The sequence below is a fragment of the Ostrea edulis genome, chromosome 1 (assembly GCF_947568905.1).
Source record: "Ostrea edulis chromosome 1, xbOstEdul1.1, whole genome shotgun sequence".
In the NCBI taxonomy this organism is placed as follows: domain Eukaryota; kingdom Metazoa; phylum Mollusca; class Bivalvia; order Ostreida; family Ostreidae; genus Ostrea; species Ostrea edulis.
In genome coordinates, this window is record NC_079164.1 from 41,599,347 (window position 1) to 41,615,076 (window position 15,730).

At 35.1% G+C, this 15,730-nt stretch overlaps 2 protein-coding genes across 2 annotated transcripts in view; one reads left to right on the plus strand and one right to left on the minus strand.

The window, feature by feature from the left end:
• The window catches only part of LOC125655868 (sodium-dependent lysophosphatidylcholine symporter 1-like), a 29,893-nt gene extending 23,659 nt beyond the window's left edge, over positions 1-6,234 (minus strand). The window contains exons 1-12 of the mRNA XM_048886404.2: positions 6,111-6,234; positions 5,745-5,909; positions 5,286-5,410; positions 4,803-4,929; positions 4,027-4,105; positions 2,765-2,910; positions 2,564-2,654; positions 2,116-2,228; positions 1,625-1,708; positions 1,454-1,537; positions 1,164-1,276; positions 41-178 (exon numbers count right to left, since the gene is read on the minus strand). Of these exons, the coding sequence (XP_048742361.2) occupies positions 41-178; positions 1,164-1,276; positions 1,454-1,537; positions 1,625-1,708; positions 2,116-2,228; positions 2,564-2,654; positions 2,765-2,910; positions 4,027-4,105; positions 4,803-4,929; positions 5,286-5,410; positions 5,745-5,909; positions 6,111-6,131 (1,286 nt within the window). The 5' untranslated portion in view covers positions 6,132-6,234. The remainder of the gene's footprint in view (positions 1-40; positions 179-1,163; positions 1,277-1,453; positions 1,538-1,624; positions 1,709-2,115; positions 2,229-2,563; positions 2,655-2,764; positions 2,911-4,026; positions 4,106-4,802; positions 4,930-5,285; positions 5,411-5,744; positions 5,910-6,110) is intronic.
• Positions 1-15,730, plus strand: part of LOC125655861 (cell division control protein 45 homolog) — a 37,960-nt gene that overhangs the window by 9,545 nt on the left and 12,685 nt on the right. Inside the window, exons 6-9 of the mRNA XM_048886392.2 lie at positions 10,770-10,885; positions 11,123-11,171; positions 11,305-11,366; positions 12,567-12,677. Of these exons, the coding sequence (XP_048742349.2) occupies positions 10,770-10,885; positions 11,123-11,171; positions 11,305-11,366; positions 12,567-12,677 (338 nt within the window). The remainder of the gene's footprint in view (positions 1-10,769; positions 10,886-11,122; positions 11,172-11,304; positions 11,367-12,566; positions 12,678-15,730) is intronic.

A 15,730-nucleotide genomic window follows, 5' to 3' on the forward strand; every position in this document is an offset into this window, starting at 1 on the left:
TACTGGAAATTGTTATGAGGGTGGAGTGTAGCAAACTTACTTCAGAGCCAACTGAGAGGTGGCCACTGCCACCCCTGTGGCTAACTTGTTAAAGAAGACATAAAAGGAGTAAAATATGGCATCTTTGTGTTCTCCATGTGTAACGTAGAAATCGTCAATGACATCAGGCAACATAGACCTAGTAAAGATAAACAGAATGAATCTAGACACTGCAAATAGAAGCGTTCCAGCGCACTCTACCGGTTGTAGTATATGTAGCCTAGTGGTTAGGGCTTTTGCTTCAAAATCGGGAGGTCTGTGTTCGAATGTCAATCCCAGTGCCTCGTAAACTAGCTGTAACTGTAGTGACTGTTCCTTCACCAAGTGCCCAGCATTAAAAGTGAAACTCAGAAAGTCACAGGTCTTTCAGATGTGACATTAAAAATGAGGGTCCCGTGTGACACATGTGGCAGTAGGTGTTGGCATGATCAAAAACCCTCACTGCCATGGCCATAAGTACCATGCATACATGTAGGTCAAATTTTGTGGCACTTCACCTAAAGCTGTTGATTTCTCTACAAGAGTGAAAAATTCCTGAATGAGACCTAAAAAACCCAAACAAGCATAAAAACCAAATGTACTATGACCTTGACCTGTGACATTCTGACTCACCATCAGTGACCTGAGCCCTTCCCACCTGCCAGCCATAGATCTGAAATGGTATTCTAAACATAGTATTCTTAACACTGACGGACATGCACAAACAAATTCAAGTTACTATGTAGCTAACATCTATGCCATAAGTTAAACTGAATAGATGATAATGTGTAGCATTGTAGAAGTAGGAGATATTTATGTACACCATGGTAGGAGATGTGTATACCATGGTTGGTTGGTTGTTTGTTTTATGTCCCATTAAGATTTTTTCACTCGGCTTGAGATGTCACCAGTTGTAGGTGAAGTACCATAACATGGGACCTCCACTTTTAAGGTCATATCCGAAAGATCGGTGATTTTCACCTCTATTGCTGATCGAGTGTTTTGTGAAGGAGCAATCACTACTTATGTTTACGTCATATCTGAGCAGGGCTCGAACTCACGACCTCCGTGTTACAAAGCAAATGCTTTACCACTTAGCTACTGTGACCAGTTCCATGGTTGGAATAGGAGATATTTATGTATACCATGGTAGAAGTAGAGAAACTGCAATGCTCAGTCCAGCAAACACAAGGACGATTGTATAGGCAAAGAAACTGTCGTGGAGAAACAACTGAGACAGCAGGACTGGGATAAACAACTGAAAAAGACAACTTAATAAACAACTGAAAAAAGCAATTAGCCTTACGATATGACAAGAAAGTACATATCCAGTTAAGTTTTATTTGTGGTTGTTCATTCAAATCTATAACAAATTTTCAAATTTGACATGACTACTAAATTTCTAGTTTCAAGCCTGTTGTTTGTGTATACTTACCAACATACCGGCAGCAAATGTTCTCCTCTTTCCTATCCTCACTTGTATGAAATGCCAGACTGGCAGACTGCAGATAGTGGAAGCCTTTTGAATAATGATGTACACAGAAATTGATTGGATACTGCAGATTGTACGATTACCATGATAATTATGGACACATTCAGTACTTACCATGATGATGGTGATGAAGGTGGAGAAATATTGACCCATGCCCAGAGTATGGGTACAAAACAGAGCCAGGCTTCCTTGAGTTATCTGGGAAGTAAAGCAAATGGTCTTAAAAACTATTGCATGGGAATATTTATTTCAGTTATTACTCCATTTTCTTCTTTTGTAAAGAATTATGCTTGAAATCTGAAGTCTCCAAGTTTGTGATGTTAGTAGAGAGGTCTTGTCACACAATTTGTAGTTGGTTGTGATAGGTGGCAAAACTTGGAGCCTTATGATCTGATTTGAGAGTCAAGAGTTATGCAGATTGCAAGTAGATTTAAACTGTTATTGATGATTACTTTGAAGCTTTTACTTTTGAGAGAAAGGAAAAAACACCACTTAATAAATAATCCCACATGATTTCAGATTTAGGTGAAATCATCGGGTTATTTATGAGGTTTATATGAGTTCTGACAATTAACAGTCTCACTGTCTAATGAATCTATACACACTGAGATGGCAACAGACAAAAACAGGACGGCCATTGAGAGCTTCAAGTATGGTCGGAAAAACAACACTTTTCGTAATCCCACAAAAAATCCCTCTCCTGGTGACACTTGTTTGACTGAAAGACAGAAAAAATGACAGTATGTGCAGACGACTAAACAGGGTAGTGTTTCACCTGATATGTCATGCATGATGTAGTGTTTCACCTGATATGTCATGCATGATGTAGTGTTTCACCTGAGATGTCATGCATGATGTAGTGTTTCACCTGATATGTCATGCATGATGTAGTGTTTCACCTGATATGTCATGCATGATGTAGTGTTTCACCTGAGATGTCATGCATGATGTAGTGTTTCACCTGATATGTCATGCATGATGTAGTGTTTCACCTGAGATGTCATGCATGATGTAGTGTTTCACCTGATATGTCATGTAGGATAGGATACTCACCTCTTTGTTCCTTTGTTCCACAGAAACAGACAAGAATGCAGATTACATAAATACTGACTATAGTCACTGATGCATCATGGTATGAACTGATCTGTAAAAAAAATTATAATGTTGAGTATAAATTCCTGAATTATTATTCAGGTGACACTGGGGTGTTTAAGATTGTTTAATGAAAAGCAGAGGTGCCCATGGATTTGGTACCTGGTGTATTAAGTTGTCCTTGGTTGTCATGGTGATATTTAATGACTTTGAAGCTTTGTTGCATACTCCAGCTGTTCTGTGCTTTTTGATGAAATGACCTTGAATGATGACCCCCATCATAACCCCAATAGCCTCGGCAACCATTCCTGTGTGAATACAAGTTTTTAGCTTTACTGATTTACTCATTTAATACCAGAGGTGAATTCTAAACGGTTTTACTGTACAATTATGGGAGAGTGCTGTTGGTTAAATCTTGCTGTGCAATTGTATGAGAGTGCTGTCAGATACAGTGAACTTCGCTCATAACGAATTTCAGGAGATCAGTAAAATCCATTATATGAACAAGTGAAGATTACATACACTAATCAATCTCATAAATCCTAAAAAGAATGCAAAAGTAAGGCAAAAAAAAATCAGTAGTTTCTCAGGCCCCACCGCATCCGTTGAAAAGGTACCACATGGAATTTTTTTTCCAATTTTTATTTGATTGTATATGTAAATGGGGTAACTCTTCTGATCAAATAATTATTGAATGCATACTCATTTATGTGCAAGTGTTTAAAAATAATAGTGTAAATTTAATAGTATTAAAGTAATGTAAAGCTATTTTTAATAGAAATAAAAATTCCATCGATTATTCTATATAAACATGTACATGAGAAAGAAAAGATAACTCATTGTACAGTCAACATAAAAAAGAAAGATAACTCATACTACAGTCAAGTAAAAAAAAAAAAAAAAAACCTGCCCACCTCAGCAAAATTTTAATTTTTGGCCTGAGAAACTTTTTTTTTTTGGCCTAAGAGAAGGGCAAACATGGACCCCTGGACATATCAGGGATGGTATCAGGTGCCAAGGAGGATTAAGCATCCCTTATTGACTGGTCAAATCTGCTGTGAGCCCTATATCTTGATCAGGTAAATGGAGTAATCCATAGTCAAAATCACTATGTAAAGAACAGCCTAATGATCAGTATGAAACATGTCAGACAGCATTCAACCCAGTGATAGCTTGTATCATTATTACGACCATATAATTTGCGTAATGTTGATTTTAAACGAGACTGTTGAAACCCCTGTAACATTAACTTATTTGTCAGTAGTCTGCCTTGATTTAATATGTTTTAAATGATGTACGTAATGACCTAAAAGCAGAATAGTTTTTTTCACAGTTAGTGAATTGATACATGTAACTTGGATCTTACTGTAGGTGAATTGATAAGTTGTATCTTACTGTAGGTGAACTGTTAACTTGGATCTTACTGTAGGCAGTAATGGAGTCTCTTTCCTTTTGGCTGTCGCTGATACTCATTGTCATAGATGTGTAGGGCACATGTACCCCCTGCAAAGAGCAAAATTTGAGATGTACGTAGATTTTTTTTTTAAAGACACTGTGGTAGAGATGTGCACTGAATGACACGTGTATGGCTGAATCACTTTCTGTGGTACATCATTCGTTAATGAATTTCATGGGGTTTCAATTTTCATGGAGTTCAATGGGATCCTCTCCCACAATTTAAAAACTTTGATGAAGTATGTGATTTGTATATTGTTCAATGTAAAGAAATCGCATCCTCCAGACACTTTAAAACCTTGGATGATAACGAATTTATATGAGGTGTTTATTTTGTGATGATAGAGTTGTGGTTCTTGATGGTAGTTCACGAAACTGTAGAAGATCAGAATACTGTGTATATCCACTCCACAAAAAACTGATTCCAAAGTAAATGTTGACGTTAAAGATTAACATTTTCTAATTGCAACAAAAACAATGTGTGTGATTTTTATTCTCATGTCGAGTAAAACACACTTATATAATGAAGTGCTGGGGACAAACAATTTGATTGGTTTTAAATGTAATTCAGATCTTTATATGAAAGAGATCATGATGAGATCATGAAGACATGTTTTAAGTCTACAGGGAATGAAAATTTCTTCACTGTGTGTGAATTCATTATAAGCTTGTTCATTGTAACTGTGTTTTACTGTACATACAAGTAAAGTAGTGAGACAGTGTTCAGTAAAGACTAGACACTCACAGAGAGGAATCCCTGAAACAGACAGTAGAATGTCAGGTACCAGACCAGTTTGCCCTCTTCACTGTAATCTGGTACCAACCAGAAACAGAGGTAGGTGATGCAGGCAAATGGGGTTGTCAGCAAAATCCTGTCATTAAACATAATATGGGGAAATTGTTTAAATATATCACCGGTAAATAAATAGATGAATAAAATTTATATAGCGTCCTATATAATACATATAACTCTAAGGCGCTTTACAAGGGTACCGGTGAGGAATGCAACAATAAAAAAACCATAAACTTAAATGAAATTAAATGACAGTATGACATAAAATCTTACGTCTATAAAATTATCAAAATAAATAACCAGTAGATCTTCAGTATTGAAGAAAGAGAGATTAAAATATGTTATAGATTTATGCAATTTTGTGAACATCTTCAGAGAGACTGTAACCTTGTCAGAATAAAATAAAAATGGATGAAAAAGACATTGAAGAATTACCATGGTCTGTACTTGCCCAGGGAGGTATGTGTTGTCTGGTTGACAAGGTAACCACAAATTGGATCAGTCATAGCGTACCACAGCTTGCCTCCAAAAACAATGACTGACACATAGGCAGGTTGAACCTGTAGAAGAATTTAGGTAATGGACTCTGTAGTTATTATACAACATTTGTGAAGATCTCCAAGTCACAGGATTAGTAAGATGGGATCCCTGAAGGTGGTAACAAGTAAAATAAATCAAAAGGTGAAGAAGAAACTGAGATAAGACATTACTTAACTTGTATCTGGTCATTTTGGCATCAGGAATTTAAATGAATTGAAATTTGGTGACTTTTTGGCAATTTTTTTTTATCCGATCAAAAATAAAAGATTTCCAACACACCAGAACTCACCGATATGTAGTATTACTTGCTAAAATGAAACAATCGGTTTCTATCTCTTTCAACATGTTATTTACCTGTGCTACCTCCAAGAGAAAGATACTCATGAAGAACCCTAGAACAGTGCTTGTGATTTGATAGGGGGCACCACCGATGGCAAAACAGATTTTCCTCCAAATAGGAAGTCCATGTGACTTTTCCCACAATCCCTCTGTCAGGCCTGACTCCATGTCCTCGTGCATCTTAAGAGGGAAATAGAAAAGATGATTTCTTGTTCTGCTGATGCATATATGGTAGATTTGATATCGCACTGCATGTGTTTTATGGTCTGCAAGACCAGTGATTATAAAGTATCTGGCTGTTATACCAATTGTGTTGGATTTACCAAATTGTATGCAGTTGAAAAAGACCTGCTGAATAGACATCCTCTATATGATTCTGACCTTATTGTGTTGTCTGTACATTGTCCAAGGAGCAGTACTGCATGGCTTCAAAGATCTCTCCACAATGACTCTTCTGTAACACACAACTTACATATAGTGATGGCTGAATCATACTTATAGTGACAACTGTGTACATGAACAGGGCATGTGTGTTAGTCCCGATAACACTGACCCTTTATCAATATCACCATGTGCAGTTATCATGCATGTATATTAAAGTGACACAAATTTAAATGTCCAGTCATGCTTTATAAGTTTCTCGAGGCAATACTATACATTATATCACTGTCGAGTTAAACACTGAATTGTGTAGAATTTACCTCAGAAATTTAAAAGCTTTATTTGACTAAATATGAAAGTAAGATAAGTAAACATAGAGAGACGTTCATGGCTTAGGTTTGCTGTATTTTAGATCAATAAGATTAGTAGTGAGGTATAGGCTACATGTATACATTGAAAGCTGTGTTGTTTCTGGGGTTTACTGGATGAAGGATTATGATGACCATATGAATGAAAATGACTTTCATAACCACAGTTGTTGGGTCGTACAAGTAGTACATGGATTGTATGTCTACAACTAAAGCTTAAATTGTCCTTGTTAATATTTAAGAAATGAATTTCATTTGAAATATATCAGTGTATGAACTGCTACGCTTCACGATGGCATAATTTTGTGAAGCATGTTGGCGCTTCATGAAAAGCATGCCAGTATGTAGTGTTGCAGTTCATACCCACTGTATTTTCCAAAATTGAATTATTTTTTCTTTCTTCATAATTTACATTCTACTTTCATTTTTGTCGGAATTCTCAGGTGTTGATATAGACGTACTATATTTATCAAGATTCATACACACACTGTTCACAACTGCAGAGCATCCATGAGGAAATGGCTATCATTATAATTTGTAAAGATATCAAAGGCAAACATTGGAAATATGTATTCTTCACATCAGACCACATATCTGATAACTGAGTATGTCCTGACTCTTACACCATAAAACTTGGCTCACTTTCTTAAATTTCAATCACTTTCACTTTTCCTTTTTATAAAAGTGAGACTTACCAAACAGTGGACATGTGATTATTAGAGTGGTTAATTCGCCAGGAATTTAAATCAGGGCTAGCAGAATGTTTAAGAGTGGTTAATTCACCAGGAACTCGGGGCTAGCAGAATGTTTAAGAGTGGTTAATTCGCCAGGAACTTGGAGCTAGCAGAATGTTTAAGAGTGGTTAATTCGCCAGGAATTTAAATCAGGGCTAGCAGAATGTTTAAGAGTGGTTATAATTCGCCAGGTACTCAGGGCTAGCAGAATGTTTAAGAGTGGTTAATTCGCCAGGAATTTAAATCAGGGCTAGCAGAATGTTTAAGCTTTAGTGATCACAGTTTGAGTCCTGGCTCTCCAACCCTTGAAAATCTTAACTCAAAGCCTTAAAGTTGGGGTTATTCAAATATTTTGCTGAGTGGTATGCCACCAACCTTTATATTCAACCACACGAGTTGAAATGGAGAAAAGATCTGAGATTAATTTCTCAAAGGGCTTGGTAATTGGGGTCCTTTGCATTTACTTTAATTCGTAAAAAAACTCCACTTCACTGTTGATAGCTTAAGCTAGAATTACTGTGAATTCCTAAATATATGCGAGGAATTTATTATCGTGTAATTTTGCGAGAAGCATCACTTGCAAGTTAAAGTTACTCGCTCTTTTTTTATACATTGCTAAATGACATGTAAATACTTTTGATCAACAGAGCACTTGCAAATTTATGTGCTCACGATTTGACATAGATGAGTCAGTTCACGATATTAAGTACTAACGTAAAATAAGAAATCCACAGTAAATCATTTAAACATAGTTACCTTACTAAATTATCAATGTGATAATAATAATAATGATTGGTTTTATATAGCGCTTTTTCCAGCGTATACTGCCCAAAGCGCTTTACAATGCATTATTACCCTGGCAGACCTTATATCAATCTAGAACTTTCTCAGCCTCCTAGGAAGCATACAGTGCAAGCTGCCATTACAAGCGCTAGAGCACTAACATTCTAACAATATCTTTCACTGTCTCTAGCCAGGTACCCGTTTTACACTTGGGTGGAGTGAGGAAATTCATGTAAAGTGATAAGCATAAGACAACTGCAATATCAAAATCTGTATTCAAAATATGTCAGCTGCTACTGAAATTCAAACTGGATGTTGACATCAGTATGTTAAGAGGCTGGGACCTAAAATGGTGCTCTGATAATTTGCTTTGTCCTTGAGTTTATACTCGAGTTGAACAGATATTTAGAATAACATTCCTTTCTTTTGAAATTTTTTCTTCATTGATGTATCAATTACTGAAAATCTAATGCAAGAAGCTTTGAAACCATACCATTTAAACCCTGAATATTTTAAGATATGTACGTTGATGTATCATTGACATTTGTTATGTATATCTAGTGCACCTTTAATTATGTTCCCCAAACAAAGTTTGGGAACATATTGTTTTTACTCTGTTTCTTATTATTATTATTATTATTATTATTATTATTCTTTTTCTCCGGTACTTTTTTGTCCGGTAGTGTTCTCAGAAACTACAAAAGGGATCGATATGAAACTTTCCAGGATGATAGTATAGCGTTTGTAGATGTGCATAGTGATAGTCCTTTTGTCTGCATGTGCATGCACGCGCGCGCACGTGCATTGCAATTTTGGTACAAAAAATGGAAAATCAGAATATTGAAGGAAGCGATATAAAACCTAACTAGGATGATAGTATATCATTTGTACATATGAAAAATAATAGTTATTTTGTCAGCACGCGCACGCATGCGCGAGCACACGCATTACAAAATTTGTACACTAACTTTGGAATCAGTCTAACTTTTTTGTTGTTCATTGAAATGGCTTGAAATTCATATCATAGATAGATATTGAGACCCTTAACTGATTTGCATGGTCGAAATTACCAATTTGCACGCGCATGCACGTGCGCTTCATTTTGATTGGATAATACTAAAACCTTTGTAACTATCTTTTTTATGAAGCGAATGAGATGATATTCACAGCATACATAGACAATATGTGTATCTATATATTGGTGTAACAAAAATATGCCCACGCGCATGCGCGTGCAACGTTTTTTAAATGTTCAATATTTAAAGGACGATAACGTTTTTGTTTTTCTTCAAATTCTATTGATATTAATGGTTTAGATGTGTCTTGGTACTCCTTACAAATTGCTGTGGTTAGAATTACTGCTCAGCACGTGCATGCACGTGTGCTGAATTCTGATTGGACGATTTTTAAATCGCTATAACTTCCTTATATTTGGTGAAAATGTTATGAAATTCACACTGTGGGTATATGATACACATGCCTGTTGAATGACATCAACAAAAATTCGGAATCATACACGCGTGCGCGTGTATGCGCGTGCAACGCTTTCTTTCATTTTTTGGTACTGAAATGACCATATTGAACGTACTACATGTAATTAAAGGCTAAAATAAAATGATTTTTTGCTATAGATTCACAAGGACATCACTTTTTAATTGGGGGAGGTTTGGGGAACATCTGTAACGGTCCCCGTTACAATTAGAACTAGTTTTTCCCATGAATTACCCCTATCTACCACAAATTTTAACATATATGATGTAAGATGGCTATTTACCACTCTCAAGATTTTCTGAGAAATCTCAAATATTTCCCACAGCTGATACATTTTAGTGACACACTATATTTATCAAATCTGAGAAAACTCTTAAGACACATGAGTTAGAAAAAAATCTTGAGTTGGTGGCTTTGATGGGTGAATAAAACTAAAAAAAGAGAGAGAAATCTCAAATTTGAGGAAAACTCGAGGTTGGTGGACCTGCATGAAGCTGGGTTCCATGACAATAAAGTGAATTAATCTATGTAAATATATATATGAATTGATTTTGTCTCTATAAAATTGACATTTGAATGATAAAATGCTTCGCTGGTTGTGCAAATTTTTTCTTCAATGTTTGCGACCTTCATCTCCCATTTAACAAACCAAAGAAAGACATTTTATTCTTTAATATATTTATTTGTGTGTGTGTGTGTGTGTGCTTTTTTTTATATAAATACGTTAAGGTACATAAAATATAGATATTAATAACCTGTAAGTTTAAACATCACAGATGAAAATCACCTGACATTGACTTGTCTCAGGTAATGATTTCTAAATTTGAACAATGGTAAAAGGAAAATAGTCCAAGAAAGACAAACTCTAAATGCGTAAATAAACCATCATAACAAGAATGAATATCTTCATCAAATTGCAAGTTGATCTACGTGTTACTGCACACTGCTTTAAAACATCCGTTTGTTTATTTGTTTGTAGTTATTTGTAGAGTGTATATTCTTACACGAACAGGCAGCACTTAAAACCCAGAACCAACTAGATTAAAACAAAATGTCTTCATTTTTACAAATGATAAGCAACATTTCAGTTGCAATTAATTAAGCAGAAAACATGCAGTGAATGTAGATATAAGTCAATGAAATTCACATTGAGATTAGATTCAAAATGTCGAAGTATTTCTGATGGACATACAAAATCTTATTTTTGACTTATTCTCAGTTTGTGGAGCGTGGTTGAGACTTCATGATTGACCACTGATCATATCTCGGTACTCTGTTTTCAGTCAGATGATGATTCTGGTAATGACAGTGATGACTCTGAGAGATCAGGAAAACGACGGCGGTTTGATGACGCTTCCATTGAGAAGCGGAGAGAAAAACGATTATGGGAAGAAAACAGGTATATCCGTAATTCCATATGCGTGTATCGGAGTTGAAACTACAGAAATGTTCATCTCAAAATGTTACGTGAAATTTCTCAATGATTTATCCAGAATAGCTTGTAATTAATCTGTATTGTCAAGAAAAAATTGCAGTTGACTAGGGATGAAAAAAAATACTTCCAGCTCTAGCATACATTGTTCTCATTTCTACGGTACATCAGTATATGCAACTACAGATAAAATTTAAATTTCAGAACAAAGGTTTTATTTGATTACACACAGTTTTCAACTTTTGGTACATCGGTAAGTATGAATCATACCTTCACTGTGTAAAAGTATCTTTAGCAACAAATGCTATTAAAATGTATAATAAAGGTTTAAACTTACATTTACAAATCTAGCTATTAAGCTCAATATATTTCTATGTTTGTTCCAGGCAGCTTTCATCATGTTTGAGCTGGCGTGGAAAATGTCCAAAGACACCAATGATTTACTATGGTAAGTGATGAAGCTAGCTTAAGATCTTTATCCTGGGATTGTTTTTCTGTGTGTGAAAATGTTATAGACTGTCTGAGTGTGACATGTTGTAGACTTTCTATTCTGAGTGTGACATGTTGTAGACTGTCTATTCTGAGTGTGACATGTTGTAGACTGTCTTGAGTGTGACATGTTGTAGACTGTCTGAGTGTGACATGTTGTAGACTGTCTATTCTGAGTGTGACATGTTGTAGACTGTCTATTCTGAGTGTGACATGTTGTAGACTGTCTATTCTGAGTGTGACATGTTGTAGGCTGTCTATTCTGAGTGTGACATGTTGTAGACTGTCTGAGTGTGACATGTTGTAGACTGTCTATTCTGAGTGTGACATGTTGTAGGCTGTCTATTCTGAGTGTGACATGTTGTAGGCTGTCTATTCTGAGTGTGACATGTTGTAGACTGTCTATTCTGAGTGTGACATGTTGTAGGCTGTCTATTCTGAGTGTGACATGTTGTAGGCTGTCTATTCTGAGTGTGACATGTTGTAGACTGTCTATTCTGAGTGTGACATGTTGTAGACTGTCTATTCTGAGTGTGACATGTTGTAGACTGTCTGAGTATGACATGTTGTAGACTGTCTGAGTGTGACATGTTGTAGACTTTCTATTCTGAGTGTGACATGTTGTAGGCTGTCTATTCTGAGTGTGACATGTTGTAGACTGTCTGAGTATGACATGTTGTAGACTGTCTGAGTGTGACATGTTGTAGACTGTCTATTCTGAGTGTGACATGTTGTAGGTTGTCTATTTTGAGTGTGACATGTTGTAGACTGTCTTGAGTGTGACATGTTGTAGACTGTCTGAGTGTGACATGTTGTAGACTGTCTATTCTGAGTGTGACATGTTGTAGACTGTCTATTCTGAGTGTGACATGTTGCAGACTGTGTATTCTGAGTGTGACATGTAGGTTGTCTGTATTTTTGAATTTGTATTTTAGTTTGTCTATATTTTTGAATTTGTGTTGTAGGTTGTCTATTTTAGGTTGTCTGTATTTTTGAATTTGTATTTTAGGTTGTCTATAGTTTTGAATTTGTATTTTAGGTTGTCTATAGTTTTGAATTTGTATTTTAGGTTGTCTTTATTTTTTAATTTGTGATGTAGGTTGTCTGTATTTTTGAATTTGTATTTTAGGTTGTCTGTATTTTTGAATTTGTATTTTAGGTTGTCTATACTTGGTGTGACTGACCAGTTCCTTCACTACAGAACCACCAGAGATAAGTACATCAATGACATCATCACATTACAGGCCCATGTGTCCAGACACAATCACAGGTAGTTACAGTTCTTCTTCACTACCAAATAATGAGAAGGGTCCGAAGAAAAAGTCTGATGAAAGCTAGTGTTAATAAACATAATAATACAAATCATCTGGACATTTCACAGCTTTGATATTTCACACTGTCAGTCTAGAAATGTATGGACTGCAAGGATAAGTAATGCTCCACTTCTTATTGTCTAAGGTAAAACTAGACACATATGCAGACATCATTTTCTCTGCTTTAAAGCAGAATTCTGCTTCCTGGACTGGAAAAATCCATTCTCTATGTAACAATTCTGCTTCTAGGTTTTTCAATAAATTTTACCATTCACAAATCTTATTTTGCGGAAAATCCGGTTTTGAATTTTGATTTTACTTAGCGGTCAGTATTGGTTAAATTATTATGGTATCACCCAATCAGCAGACTGTACACTGATTGTAAATGCGCGGGCCTTACCAAAATATCCACAAATGTAGTACAAAGAGATGACAGTAATGTTTACAGCCATTGACAAGGTCCAGGTTTTGAAGAACCTTTTAGTCAAGTGTTGTTAGATTGCATAGGACCTTTGCCTAAGACTAGGTTGGGGAACCAATACTTACTATTATACTATTTTGGCATTTTCATAAAACTTAGAACCTAAAAATTGGTTCACAGAATTCATTTTCTGAAAATTTTAGGCTTCTTAAATATCTTTTGGCGGGGGTATTTATATCCCCCTTCCACATTTTTCTACCTTTCTTCAGAATCATGTCTGCATATGGTGATTACAGTGGTTTTCACCAAAGAAAGCTACATTATATTTAAGATTTGATTATTTGAAATGCTCTGGGGAAAAAATGAATTTCACAATCACAATTCAGAATTACTGTAAACCAAACTTTTTTATGTATGTGACAAATGTTTGCTAAATTCCTTAGCAACTTCGAGCCTCAAATAATATCATCGCGGATCTCATAATGGTTCATTTTTCTGCAGCAACAAAGTATATAATAAATTCAGGTGATTAGTTTAAAATAAACATAGATTTCAAGATAAATGCATGAATTATTTTCGAGATTGTAGTTTAACTTTATTAAGACATACTAGCATGCTGCATCACAACAGTAAAGCAAGTTACCTGTCCCTGCTTCAAGAATATTGATCCCAATTCTTTCTTCATTTAAGACAGATATTTTATGCTTTCGAAAAACTACACTATGACTTGCTTTTAATGATATTTCAAGAATACCCAATATCTAGGAGATCTGCCAGTGACAAAGAAATTTGAAATAAAGTAGAACAAGCATTAGAACTACCTCACAATGGCGTTATATGTAATTTCGGAGCAGATATTTAAAATGATTATAAAACACAATTGGAGAATAAAGAAAATATGACTACTCCATCATATAAATTGCATATTTCATGAAGTGCATTAGTTCATACCCTCTTGTATTTTCAAAAATGAAGTTTAATGTTTCTTATATGTTACATTCTACTTTCATTTCTGTCAGAATTCCCAGCTGTTGAAATAGAAATTTAATTGTATTCATATGGGTATTGTTTACAACTGCAACGCATTCATAGGAAATGGCTATCATTATAATTTGTAGAGATATCATAGGCAAAAACATTGGAAATGTAAATATTAAATGAGGAACCTATATGTCTATGCAGTCTTATAAAAAGCATGCCAGTTCAACATAATCACAATATACGTAACTCTAAGTTACACCGCACAACATAATTACAATGTACGTAACTCTAAGTTACACCGCACAACATAATTACAATGTACGTAACTCTAAGTTACACCGCACAACATAATTACAATGTACGTAACTCTAAGTTATACCGCACAACATAATTACAATGTATGTAACTCTAAGTTACACCGCACAACATGATTACAATGTACGTAACTCTAAGTTACACCGCACAACATGATTACAATGTACGTAACTCTTAAGGTACACCACACAACATAATTACAATGTACGTATCTCTAAAGTTACACCACACAACATAATTACAATGTAGGTAACTCTTAAGTTACACCGCACAACATAATTACAATGTACGTAACTCTAAGTTACACCGCACAATATAATTACAATGTACGTAACTCTAAGTTACACCGCACAACATAATTACAATGTAGGTAATATTAGCATTACACCGCGCTGGATACATTTAGTGCTTCATGAGAAGTATTCCGCTGTTCAGTTCACCTCCCTATTTTATATCTAATATTTACATTCTACTTTAATTTCTCTTGGGAATTTCAAGCTGTTAGAATAAGCATACTATATTTATCAGGAAATTCTGTATACATACATGTATTATTTACAACTGCAGCACATTCATGAGGAAATGTCTTTATTATTTGTAAAGATATCAAGATATCAAAGGTTAGAACACTAGAAATGTCTTAATTATTATTTGTAAAGATATCAAGATATCAAAGGTTAGAACACTAGAAATGTCTTCGTACACTCATCACTGGAAGTAGAGGAATTGTTTTCCTTGTTGTGCTTACATTTGTTCAAATTGGCTACGTGCTCCGTTACACAGCTAAATCTTTGGTGGAAGAAATGAGCTTAAATGATAAAAATTGAACGCGGTCAATACATTGCAAGTAAAAACACAGTTTCTCTCATCACGTGTGTGTGATGTCATACATGTTTCACAACACAGCCAATCCTACGTGATTGAAATCATGCAAGGGACAAGAGAAATATTTATCAAAATAATTTTAGCTTTTATGTGGAAAATCCTGCTCTTTGTTCATTTACCCATAAAGTGTGCAAACTATATTCAGGGATTATCTTTCTTGTTGCAGTAGTTATCAATCAACAAAATACAATGAGAATAGAAATTCCCCATACATGAATATTGAACAAATGCTGTTTGAAAACAATGCTTTAGTAAGATGTAGACGGTATAATGTACTCCTTACACATGTGTTACTGTAATTTTAATTATAAATATGAATATTCTTGGTCAGTAAATTCCATTTTGGACTTGAGCTTTTCTCTCGCCCGATATAGAATTGATTGACTACGTATATTCCAAATTAGTCAG